The sequence below is a fragment of the Agelaius tricolor genome, unplaced genomic scaffold (genome assembly GCF_023055355.1).
Source record: "Agelaius tricolor isolate 1412-34295 unplaced genomic scaffold, bAgeTri1.0.p SCAF_6, whole genome shotgun sequence".
NCBI classification, from domain to species: domain Eukaryota; kingdom Metazoa; phylum Chordata; class Aves; order Passeriformes; family Icteridae; genus Agelaius; species Agelaius tricolor.
The window spans coordinates 27,338,436-27,350,888 of NW_027269266.1; the positions used below are offsets into that span (position 1 = coordinate 27,338,436).

General features: G+C 41.5%; 1 protein-coding gene across 1 annotated transcript in view; it reads right to left on the reverse strand.

Moving 5' to 3' along the window:
• The window catches only part of MEOX2 (mesenchyme homeobox 2), a 52,478-nt gene extending 40,876 nt beyond the window's left edge, over window positions 1–11,602 (reverse strand). The window contains exon 1 of the mRNA XM_071429115.1: window positions 10,661–11,602. Within this exon, the coding sequence (XP_071285216.1) occupies window positions 10,661–11,171 (511 nt within the window). The 5' untranslated portion in view covers window positions 11,172–11,602. The remainder of the gene's footprint in view (window positions 1–10,660) is intronic.
• Between the last annotated feature and the right edge of the window lie 851 nt (window positions 11,603–12,453).

Consider the following 12,453-nt stretch of genomic DNA (forward strand, 5'->3'; position numbering starts at 1 on the left):
ACTACATGAGTAACACCAAGCTTTCCAGTTCTCTACATAAGAAACCCAACCAAATGTTTCCCAGTTAACATGGATGCATCTTCCAGTTTGTGTTGAATTAAGATGATCAATTAGCTGTGGAAACATGCTTGAAATACACAAGATAAGCTAGAGCCTCCATAAATAATATTTTCAGGGTATTTACCCACACGTGGTGGAACTACAAACATTTCTTAGCTGCACAGCATCGAGCTGAAGGAATCAACAAGGGGGTAGTAACTGACATGCTTCTGCTTAACTTTGTCAACATTATACTGTTAATTTCAGAAAAATTATACAGCAACCTAAGATGTGTCAGAATTAGAGTAACAGACGGGCAAAGCTGTGACTACTGCAGGAGGAAAGGAAGTGGCTTTCCCAAGAACTTTGAAGGACCAGGTCATGCTCTAAGTTATATTTTACCAAACATACTTAAAAACGGCTGGACATTTTTAGCCACTGTAGTTGAAACACACAATCTCTATCCAAAAAAAAAGGGTTTGTTTGGGTATCATGTCTGGCAAAGCATTCCCAATATGTTTGCAAATACAAAAATCTGAAACCTCTGATATTTCTCATGCCAGCAGACTGCACACCCAATTGACGCCTTCTGTCTTTGTCTACATTTCAGTTTGGAACCAGTGAAATAAATTAGGTTTATAGGGTTTGGATACTGTTAGATTTCTGTACATACCCTCATATTAAAGTAATAAAGATGTTTGCCTCATAAAGTTGTAGCAATGTATTGAAGTGTAAAAGCAAAGGAGTCAGAATGAGTGAAGTAAAAATTAAAATGCAAAACTAAGCCAAACTACAAGAAAGTTCAGCAGAATATTTCTTTATAATATGGAGCAATCAAAATTGTTTGCACTCCTCTCCAGCTTTATCTTCTGTGCATGTTCACATCATTTTTTTAAATTTAGAATTTAAGACATTGCATTTGCCAATATATTTTAATACCAATATATTATTTCATAAAAACAAATAATACAGACAGAATTGTCACTCCCTTTATTGATGCAATAAGCTATTAAAAAAACATGTAAAATAAAGTGTTAATAATACAAAAAAAGAGATAATTCTGCAGATTCAAGATGCACCATGAACAACTGCTAATGAAACCTTCTATTTTTATCTGACTCATAACTGTTTCATCTTGCATTGCCTAATGGAACTAACATTACATTGCCTTATTTAGCAGGTCACTGCAGTTCTTAAGTTATTGTAGGTTACATCTAATGGAAATCTGATTAAGGTAGAGGGTCATATTTTTTGTTTTGAAATTAAGAGAGTGCTCATTTTGCATGGATGAATGGCTATAAAGTCACACAGTCCTTCAGAAATAGACTTGTGTAAAAAAAGAAATAGGCAGAGAGAGAGGGAGGGAGGGAGGGAGAGGGAGCCAGGAGTGAGACCATTAGTGTGTATTGTTCTAATGTCCTCAGGAACGCAAAGACTTAAGACACAGCTGCAGCTTGAGGTCATTGTGGTACTCCCAAAATAAGAATATAGAAACGGGGCGGGGGAAAAGAGCTTAATATTAATATGTCAATTCTGAGTCAATCAAACCAATCTGCAAAGAACTTGTAACGTTCTCAGCTCTTCCTAAACCCTACATAAGGCGGGTATGAATTGCAGACTTTTACTAGGTTTTAATGTCTAGTTCTGAAAATATAACTTTGAAAGGCGTGAATGTGCTTAAGCCCCAATTATATTGCTGCTTTCTTCTGGCAGAAAATACTATTTGGCCTTCTAAGCACAGTTTTACAAGAAATCTTTGAGTGGTCAACATCGCCGTAGCTGCCCAGGCTTCTATTCACACCATTTTTAGCAATTCAGTGTACCAAAGCCTCACAAAATATGTTGTCGTTTAGTTTAGCAACACATCTGACTTAAATTCTTTTTTCTTCTGTAAACCAAACTGATATTTTCACAAATTTGGGAGACATCTAGTCACTGTTCCTACAATTCTTTCTACAGTAATAAGCACATTTTAATGAGTAGTTTTTACTTGTCCACATATTCTATGGAGCCTACACGTTCTGGTATTCTCCACCAGATGAAAGAAAATGAAAGGCTTGAAAAGCTATTGAGACCAATGTGCCTGAGGAGCCTCACCCACCGTGTCAAAACACCCCCTGCCAAACAGGCCCCCATGCACACTCAGGATATATTGCATGCATCTAGAATAGGCCATTTTTTGCTTGGCAGGTAGAAAACCCCACAGTTCATTCAACTCTCTTCAGAGCTATATTGTCAGCTCACATATGTCCAACAGATTTTTTTAGCATCTATTTTTAGGAGGACCAAAGTGGGAAACAGTTTTTTCCGCTTGGTAAATTTAAGTGACTAATGCCCTCAATTCACCAAAATGTGTAAACATACACTTAACTTCAGCAGTGTTCATATCAAAGTACTACTTCATGACTACTTCAGCTGTGAAGTCCTGGCTCCACTCAATAGCTAGTTTTGACTTCAGCTTCCTGAGGTTTCATTCATCTCTCAACATACAAAATTAAATGCATACTACAATCATCGTAAGATCACAGTCTAAGAATTAAAACTCAAAATAGTGGCAGAGGATACTGAAGTGCATCTAACAGTTTATGTAAGGCACCATTTGTCCAGACTTACTTGCAAAAAATAAGAAATAGCTATTAGAGATCTGAGAGAATGCAGAAGGAAGAAGGACTTTTAAAAGAAGATTGCAGTAATCTGTTTCAGTTTTAGTTTTTCATATCCTATTTGCTATAAAATAATGTTCAATCAACTAGTTTTTCTTTAGTCCGAGAAGCAGCAAAGGAGAGGAAAGCAGAAGAAGAGAAGGAAAGAAAAAAGGAGAGGAGAGGAGAGGAGAGGAGAGGAGAGGAGAGGAGAGGAGAGGAGAGGAGAGGAGAGGAGAGGAGAGGAGAGGAGAGGAGAGGAGAGGAGAGGAGAGGAGAGGAGAGGAGAGGAGAGGAGAGGAGAGGAGAGGAGAGGGTGAAAAAGCAAGAGAAAGAGCACAAAAGAGAGAGAAAGAGAAAAAGAGAGAGAGAGAGAAAGAAAAAGAGAGAGAGAAAGAAAGAAAAGAAAAATCCACTGGATTTTTATAATCCACTGGATTTTATTTGTTTAGTAAAACTATTCTCTTCTATCATAAATTAAAGATTTGACTCTTTGCTTTGAGAATTGCTTCCTTGGTTTCATCAATTATTTTGTTTCATTTATTAAAGAAAAACGAAAGAAAATAGAATTGAGTACAATAGGACTTTCTTTCACATGACCATAAACTTCTCATAGATGTTTTCTTGTGAGGTTTGTTCAGCACAGGTAATTTTCAATACAAATTTCAGAATACTTTTTTCCATTGCATTGAGTAAGAAGCTCAATGCAATGGAAAAAAGTAGTCTGCAATTTCAGAATGCATAGCATTCAGTGATTATATCCATCATTAAACAATAAAATATTCAGTAGCAAATTTCCAAATATTATTATAGATTTCTCTTTTGGCATATAATCATATGTCTATTTATTAATATGTGCAAATTCCAATCAAGTGACCTATCCCCAAAACTATTTGTAAAAACTTACAATTCCATATAGAAAATCAATCTACATTCTGATACTAAGGGGTGCCTTAGTATCTTCTGTAGGTCCAAGATCTTGAAAAAAATATATCCTTTCTAATCTACAGTGAGCATTACATCTTTAATATTACTGATGTTAGCAAGTAGAACTTTGACAACCTAAGTAGTCTATTTATAGTGTTTAATAGAAGACTTCAGAAGAAAACTTTCATGCATTACAGTGCACTGTCTACTACTATATCCCATTTTTTTAATGTGGGTTTTTTTCACTTTGCATCATTCATTGAATGTTAGGATGCAGTGATGCAAGTCTGCACTAGTGAAATTACAGATGAATGTATAAAATTTGCAGAGTAAAACAAATAACATCATTGTGATTTATACTATTGTCTATTAAATATTATTTTTAATGGATAGGGTGTAGGTAAACTTATCAAAGGACATAGATTTTGTAATATGTATTAATAAATAACAAGGACAACACATGCTAGAAAGCCAAGACCAATGGCAGCAGTGGTTTTTAAAACAAGCATTCCACGGCCGTATTTGCCGTTGGAAGAATTCAAGACAGTGTGTAACAAAAAAACTTAATCACTACAATGGCTAACTGTTCTATCTCCTCCTCCAAAGCTAAGCTACGTTTAGAGTAAGAACTCACAACTTAAAATCTGGTGGTCCTAACAAAAATCAGTAGAAATTTTGTCATCCGTACCTTCCTGGTGGAATTTCCCCTAGGATGTCTGTTCATAAACCATTTATTTCAGTAACTTTCTTTTTACTGATTCAAATACTTAAAATCTAGAACTAGACTGCATGCACCCAGCACAATTACATCAGGCTATTTTTGAATTCAGGTTTTCATTAAGCACAATAGAAAAGCATCTACGTGCTCATGGAAGACCCCAGACACTCACCGCAGAAGTCAAATGACTTCTGGCCGTGCGTGCAGTCACACAGCTCATGCTGGTAAAGGTGATGCAATTGCCCTGCTGAGTAGCAGGAGGAAGGCTTTTTCTGCAGGGTGGCTGTGCACCATCTTGCTCGTACTCTGCAACTAGCAGTACTGGAGAAATTGTGATGCAGATCTGTAAGTCTTTAAAGCCTACTAAAAATAAAAAGCATGTACGCACACACACGCACACAAAGCATTTAGTTTCATAAAAGTTTACAGTACTTTCCAAATGGAAGGAAAGCACTGGTATGGCCATTATATAAGTTGGGCAAACAGTCATAAAAGGACAGGGCACAGGCTTGAGACAGATCATAGGACTGGGTTCAGTGCCCAGCTGTGCACTGATGTAATGAAGTAGCCTCCAGCACTGTTTATCAAAATTCTCTAACACCACACTATTTCAGTTAGAAACCTTATTAGCGACATATGCAAGTATTTATATTTAAAAAATATGACTTTCCTTTCGCATCCTTTCAAGTTGCATTCTTAAGTATATTAGAACAAGGACACAGGGTAGCATTGAAAAAGTGAGGGTTGAATCCTACCCCACCATAACTACATTTTACTGATGGGTTTAAACTTTTCTCAGTCTAGCAGATGAAACCACATTTATTTTGCTTCCTTTCTGGAGACTTACAAAACGACTTGGTCGAGTACATTTTGCTACTGAGAGAAACGTGCTACGGCGACTCTTCATACTGCCAAGTAACAGTGTCTTTGAAAGCAATAATCCAGTGAGAAATATTAGGGCATCAGCAGGCAGAAGCAAAGATAATGTTACCTGCCCTTGAATTTCAAGACACAGAGCTCAATCCTACTCTTGAGGAATTGAGATAGAGCATATGAAGTCATTGCATCACTAAAGAACGAGTATTTCCACACGGCAAACAATATGCGGATTAACAGGCTCAATTAAAAAACATTTATTGAACAGTTGGCAAGTCTAAAAATGGCAAAAACACAAAAAAAACCCCACTCAATCTGATTACTTACATTAGAAAATACTACAGAAGTCACACTAGATATGTTAGGACAAGTTTTATCCTAGGATGTTAAAACCAGTGTAGTTAAAATTCAATGTGTATATAAAATGCTCGATTGGCAATTTTCAAACAATCAGGCGATCATAACATTTTATCAATAAATATCTACAAGAATTAAAAAACATTTTTCTTTAATGCCCATGTAAAAGAATTAAGCTCTGATTGCTTAAAAAACCTTGACCACTTCAGTGGTTTCACTGGAGTCAATGGACCTTCTCACAAAAACATTTATCATCCCGTGAAGGTCTGGATCAGCCTTCCAGTGTTTCTAAAAGGCTGGGTTGATGAGGAGGGGGAGAAGGAGAAGTGTAAATCCTCCTGAATCATTTATACAAACAGATAGAAATGCATAACTAGGAGCCACACATAGTTCTTTTTTTTTTCTTTTTGTCCACACAAAGTTCTTCTTTGGCTAGGGGCAAAGAATTTTGAAAATGCATCAGCGAAAGAGTCTTTCAAAATTTTAGTCTTACAAAAGTTCCTGATTATATTTCCTGAGAATGAAAGTGAATTTCTTGCAAGTTTTCATCTATTAAAACAATTCAGAGAATAGCTCACTAGTAAGCCCATCATTTGATAAGTGATCAGTCTTGAAGGTTTTCTCCTAAAAGTGTGCGTGTTATTTGTTGGATTTTGAAATTGTTTCATTTATAAAATCTACAGAGTTTTTGTGGTTCTTGTTGTTGTTGTTTTCTTATGGGTAAGTGATGCTTTTATACAAGATACCAAACAAATTAACTCTTTCCAGAAAAACTATGCTTTATCATGTATTTTTTCTTGTTTCCCTTTAAAACCACACTGAAAAGCAGAGACATATTGATGAATCAGTTACACAGTGCTTTTTGACTACAAGCGTGCAGCTCATTTTTCTTACTGACATGTTTCAGAAGCCAATCAAAAGTCCTCAAAACTCATGATTTCACAGTATTTATAATCATTTATCAAAATGACCTGCTTTTTAGAGACCATTTCAAACAAGTACATATGATTTATGATATTTAGATGTGTTTAAAATAAATTTCCTGGAGATACAACTTTTTGCTGCTTGCATCTTGAGAATAGGTAGGTTATAAAATATTAAAACTCGGGGAAAAAAGTATTGTTTTTATTCATGTGATTTGTCAATGAACAAAACCCACCAGAACACACTTGGCCAAACTGTTGAAACAGTGGATTCCTGAAATGCTTTTCTAAATGCTACTATTGTAAATACATTCAAAAATATGAATAATTTTTATTACCTGCTAGCCTTTTCTTGGAAACCTGTGCCACACAGAAAGCATTTTCCCATGGCGAAATTTGGTTTCTTTTTTAAGTCTTTTCATGCCTGAGGGCAAGTGTTTAATTACATTAGACTTTAACAGGAATGCAATTTCCTTATATATTTATCTCTTGCAATTTAATGTTTGAATAGCTGTATTGCTTAGAAGAACTCTTTCAACTGTACTCAGCCTCCCCCTGGTCTTTTCAGCGCAATACAGATATTTTTTTCACCATAGCATTTTAGACTTCCTTAAGGCTACCAGATCCACTCTTTTTTCATATTTCTCAGTAAATCTAGATAGCACTAGAGGCATTAATAGGCCTTTTAATTAATTAAAAGGCCATATTAATGCCTCTATATAGGCATTAATATGCTTTTTTCTTGACTGCAGTCTTAAGAAAACTTGGACCTAAGTAATGTAACTTAGGAAATCACAGAAGTAACTTTGCATCTTATGTGTTCTGCATCATCTGAGAATCAAAACCTACTTTATAATACACAGAAATAAAATGGCCCTGAAACTCACAGGCAAGTAAAGAGAAGGGAAGGCATTAGAAAAATCCAAAATATTCCATATAGAACAACTCATACCACAAAGCAACAAAGCACTCCAAGAATATGTTTTCTATACACTCAGCATGGTTTTCATCCGCACCTCATTAGCACACAGATAATTCTGACCATTAGGGCACTTTAAAATAAGCTATTTCATTTGCAACCAACCCTCAGATTTAGTATTGTCTCTCTACTCGTACGGCCTTGACATCGAAGAGCTGAGTTACAAAGGTGAGGATGCAGATGCCATTATTCACTGCAAAACGTTAACATATAAAGATTTGTATGCACCACTCCTCAACTCACAGGCAGCTTTACCGACCCACTCCTGGGCCTAGGCAGGTTGAAAGGAATGTTCTGCAGATTATGAGAGAGCAACTACAAAACCTGGAGACACTGACAGCTGCAGCAAGCAGGGGTTGATGACTACAAAAGCAATATTTCCCAGTCCTTTGCAACGAGAACAGCTGAAAATATCACCCTGTTCTGAAGCAGTCTTTTCAATATCTTCAAAGGGAACTTCCCAAAATGCTTAAAATCTGGGTTAGGGCTAAAGTTATATAAACTAAGTCCGTTTATATAACTATGTTTCTATGTCCTCCCATTCCCTTGCAATATGTGAATTTTGGGTAAAAAACACACAGCCCATCATACAAAATTCTGTTTGCCCTCTGGATTTTTGTTTATAATTTTAAAACGTTGCACTCCCATCATCATAAAAATAAGTAAAATGGGGTGTCCCTTCTAGTATATTTTCAGAGTAGCTATACAGCTAAGAAACAGTTACTCGTTTGAAAGGTAAATGATACAAGGAATGATCATGTTTTACATTCTTTAAACTATCTACAAACTCAGCTTTGTGATCTTAAACACACAGAAACAAAAGCTAAGTAGTGGAAGAAAGGGGTAGCCTAAGGTTAATTCAGCTCTGAAATGTGGAACAGATTCAGTGCTCAAGAAAACGCTGAGCATTCTGTGGTTTTAAGTGATATGCTTAAGAAGAGGAAATATATGTGTAAATAAGCAAGAGCATTGATAGTTGTCTCAGAATGCTGGCACTGAAACTTAAAGCAGTCTCTTTCTCTCTTCACCTCTTAGTTATTTACTATTAGGATTTTTTACAAATGTCTATTGAAGTAGTTCCAAGTCTGATGAAGGCATGGAAGAAATTCTTTCAAGCACAGTCATTTGTTTAAAAAAAAAGATTAATGAGAAATAAAGGCGATGATGTTTAATCAAATGAGGGGCAATTATGGTTGACAAATATAGAAACACAGCAAATTAAAATAATTCTTGCTGCCATATAGGAGAATAGCATTAAATATCTAGCACCAGAGTTCAGGACTAATAAAGGGGTGGGGTTAAATATTCCGTCCAAAACTCAGGCTTTTCCTGAAGAAAAACCAAACATACAGCAGCTATGCAGTTGTTGTCAAAAGACATCTATTTTCAGTTTGAGAGATTCACAATTGTGTGAACGGTCGTATTTTTTTTCTTAGCGGAAGGGAGGAGGAAATAGTTACCTGCCTTGATCTTCAGAAAGTCTTAGAAAGTGAGGATCGAAGTGCATTGCAAGATAAACATAACCGTGGCTAAAGGCTCAAACTCTTGTCCACTAATCCAGTGGAAGACTCCAGTCACTTCAGGGTAAGGTTTAGGACATTCCTCACTGGTGTTTTTTTTGGTTTGCATTGTAGAATGAAATAAACAGAAAGTGATTCAGATATTTCCCTGACAGTGAAAGGGACCAATTTCCTTTTTTTCTTTAGCTCTAAATAGACCGACAAATACAATAAATCCTTACACCAGCAGGCATCCAGTTATTTTCTCAGTTGTAACAGGGACTGTCCATACACCTCAAAAAATCAAATAATTCTTTTTCTCATTGAAAGTAAAGAAGACAAAACAAAAGATTTTACCAGCAGTGTTTGAACTAAATACAGCTTTAAACGCAAGAAGAGTTTTCAGCAACTATATCAGCTATGTAAGACGCAATTCAGATAAATACGTTCTGAGTTACTGTAACTGTAAATATTTGCTAATATAATGGACAATGAAGGAAGTGATGGTATTCTTGAGGATTATTTTTTAAAATCCTTTGTGTTGCTTGCTCTCTACCAAGCTTTCAGCATTTTGAGTGAAAGAGGTTATGGTTTCAGTTGTGAACTTCATACGTATCTGGAAAAGCCTTTCACTTTCTCTTCTGTGATAACAAATAATTTGCTATGCCAGCTCTTGAGTTTTTAATCTGTTGAGCCCTCTCTCTTTCAAGTGCCTCCTGCCTGTCTCTCTATATTTTTGGTGACCCCCTGGTTCATGTGTGCCCTAACAGAAGTCCCATCAGTTGTGTTGCCTTCGCCGAGTGGCTTTTGTCAGAGCAGGACTTTGACAGGCTTTGCTATTTTAGAAAGCAGAGATAATGTCAAGGTTTTTTGCCCATTCATTGATGCCAAATCATTGCTCTGGAATGACTGCGGGTCTACATGTTTTTATGCTCGCCTTTAAGTAAGAATTACTGTGATTTTAAAAGGCAGACTGCCCCTTCCTTTCCTCTTTCCCCGCCACCAGAAAACTGAAGTGAAGCAGTTTTCTGAAACTCTCATTCACCCGTTTGCTTCACAGAGTCCAAATTTTGCCCTTTCACGCTGAGGATTTGATGCAGGCTCACTCAGATCCTACAGGGTAGCAAGGCATCAGCTCCTCTCCCGAATCCCCACTTCCAAGGCAGAGCTTCCAAGCGTTGTGCAATCGCCTCGGAGCCGCAGTCAGCTCCACGGCGAAGGGGCGGAGGGGAAGGAGCGCGCTGGATTCTGAATTTTGAAGCAGAGGTGTCGTATCGGGCAGGGGGGAGGGGGCCGCGGGACCAGATGCTGAAAACCGCACCAAAACTACAAACGTTTCTCTCCTTGGCTGTAGGAAACTCTCCCCCACTGCCACCTTGATTTCATACTCTATCACGTGCTGATTTTTTTCTTTCTATTTCTCCCCCCGTAGCCTTAATAAAGCTTGCGTTAGTGATGGAGATCCCGAGAGCGCGTTGGTGGGAAGGAACAACCCGGCAGCCCGGTGTCAGCCGGCGGCGAGAGCACAGCTGCGGCCGTGGCCGTGCCAGCCGAGCCGAGCCGGGCCGAGCCGAGCCGAGCCGGGCCAAACGAGCCGAGCTAAACCAGCCCAGCCGAGCGGCGGCAGGTCCGACCCCGGCGCTTCCCCGAGCCCCGCCGCCCGGGGATCCCGCCCCGCTGGGGAACGCGCAAGCCTTTACCTGAGCTGTCGCTTTTCCTTTTGCCGGACCTCTTCTCTGTTTCCACCGGGGACAGAGCCTGCCTGCCATAGTCCCCTGGCGCGCACGCTGCCCCCGTGGGGGTGTTGGTGCCCAGGCTGGAAGAGTTCGAGCACAGGACAGGGGGGCTGCTGCCCAGCTCCGGGGGTCCTCCTGAGTCAGGCTGAAGGCAGAGGCTGTGCCTGGCCGCGGCGGGAGGAGACGACATCTGAGGAATGTGCCAGTTCGTCTGCAAAGCTTGGTGCTGCTGTTGCTGGTGGTGGTGATGGTGGTGATGGTGATGGTGATGGTGCCCCCTATGATGTTGGCTGGCAAACATGCCCTCCTCATTGGGGTATCCCGCTATTATGCAAGAGGAAGAAGAAGAAGACAGATCAGGGTAGGACATGTGGTCAGATCTTCCATGCAGGGCAAGAGAAGACTGGGAGAAAGGGTGCAAGCTCTGCGCAGTGGCATGGGGGCTGCGCAGGCAGCCAAAGAGTGTGTGATCCATGGCATGCAAGTCTCAGGTTCCAGGCAGGAGAGTTTAGGAAAGATCCAACTTCACCACCCTTTGTCAACTTTCACTGTAAACAGATCGGGGCTGGGATTTTTTTTTCCAAAACGGCACCGACAGACTCTGCAGCAGGCAGCTGAGCTCAGATAATCCAGGTCTTTAGCCCTAGTGGCCAGTCTCCGCTGCATAAACACTCGGACCTAGATGAGCCGTTCTCAGAGCTGCTCAGATGTCAAGAAGTGGGAGAGGTTGAAGCCAATAGAAGGTGGTCCCAGAGAACTGCTTGAAGGGGGAAACAGCTTCGAGAGGTTATAAATACAGTAGTGTGTAATGTGAGCTGGGGGCTGGCTCAGCAGCACAGCACTGACCACATGCAAACTCCCTCCAAAACGCCAGCGCCGTCCCCGCGCCGAGCCGCTCCGTCAGCGGGCGGCAGCGCTGCGCACCCGCGCCCCGGGCGCCCGCGGCCCTGGGGGGGGGGGGGGGGGGGGGGGGAGGGGGGGAGGCTCCGCGGGGGCGCAGCCGCTCGTCCCGGCCCCCGGGGCTCGGGGCCGCGCCCCCCGCCGCGGCTGCCCCGAGCCCCCCGCCCCGGGCGGCCCCCGCAGGGCCATCACCGCCCCGTCGGGGCTGAGGGACCGCCCGGGGTCCTGCCGCCCCTCGGGGCGGCGGGCGGGGCAGCGCAGCAAAGACGCGAGGCGACGTGCGGGGGTGACTCTGGGGCGGGGGGCGCGGGGGCACCGCCGCCCCGTGTCCCCGGGGGCCGAAGCGCTCTCGCCAGAGCCTCACCTGCAAGCCCAGGTGCGAGGGCGGCGGCGTGCGGGGCCGCACGGGCCGGGGCCGGGGCCGGGGCCGCGCTGCCCCGCTCCGAGGCTCCCGGTGCGGGTCATGCACCCGCTCCGCCCGCGCCCACCGCCCCGGCACTCGCCATGGGCCGCGGCGCTGCCCCGGCTGCCCTCACGCTGTGCCCCAGCATCGGCGGCCGGTTCTGCAATGAAGCCAGCGGCCCGCACCGTGCCAGCAACGCTGGCTGCAGAGAAGAAGTTTCCCCTCTTGCTCTCTGCCCCTTCAGAACAAGAAGTCGCATAATGTTTATTTGCTTTATCTTCATTTGCTTCGTTGCAAATGTCTTTAGTTGCAAATGTCTTTCCAGGGGGACAACCTGGAAAGTCTGGGCCTGTCTTTTTTTTCTGTTGTTTTTATTTTTAAAAATTATTTTTGACATCCGTGTAGTGGAATTACAGTAGCCACCAAGGCGGCTCTTAACTGGTTTAGATCAGGA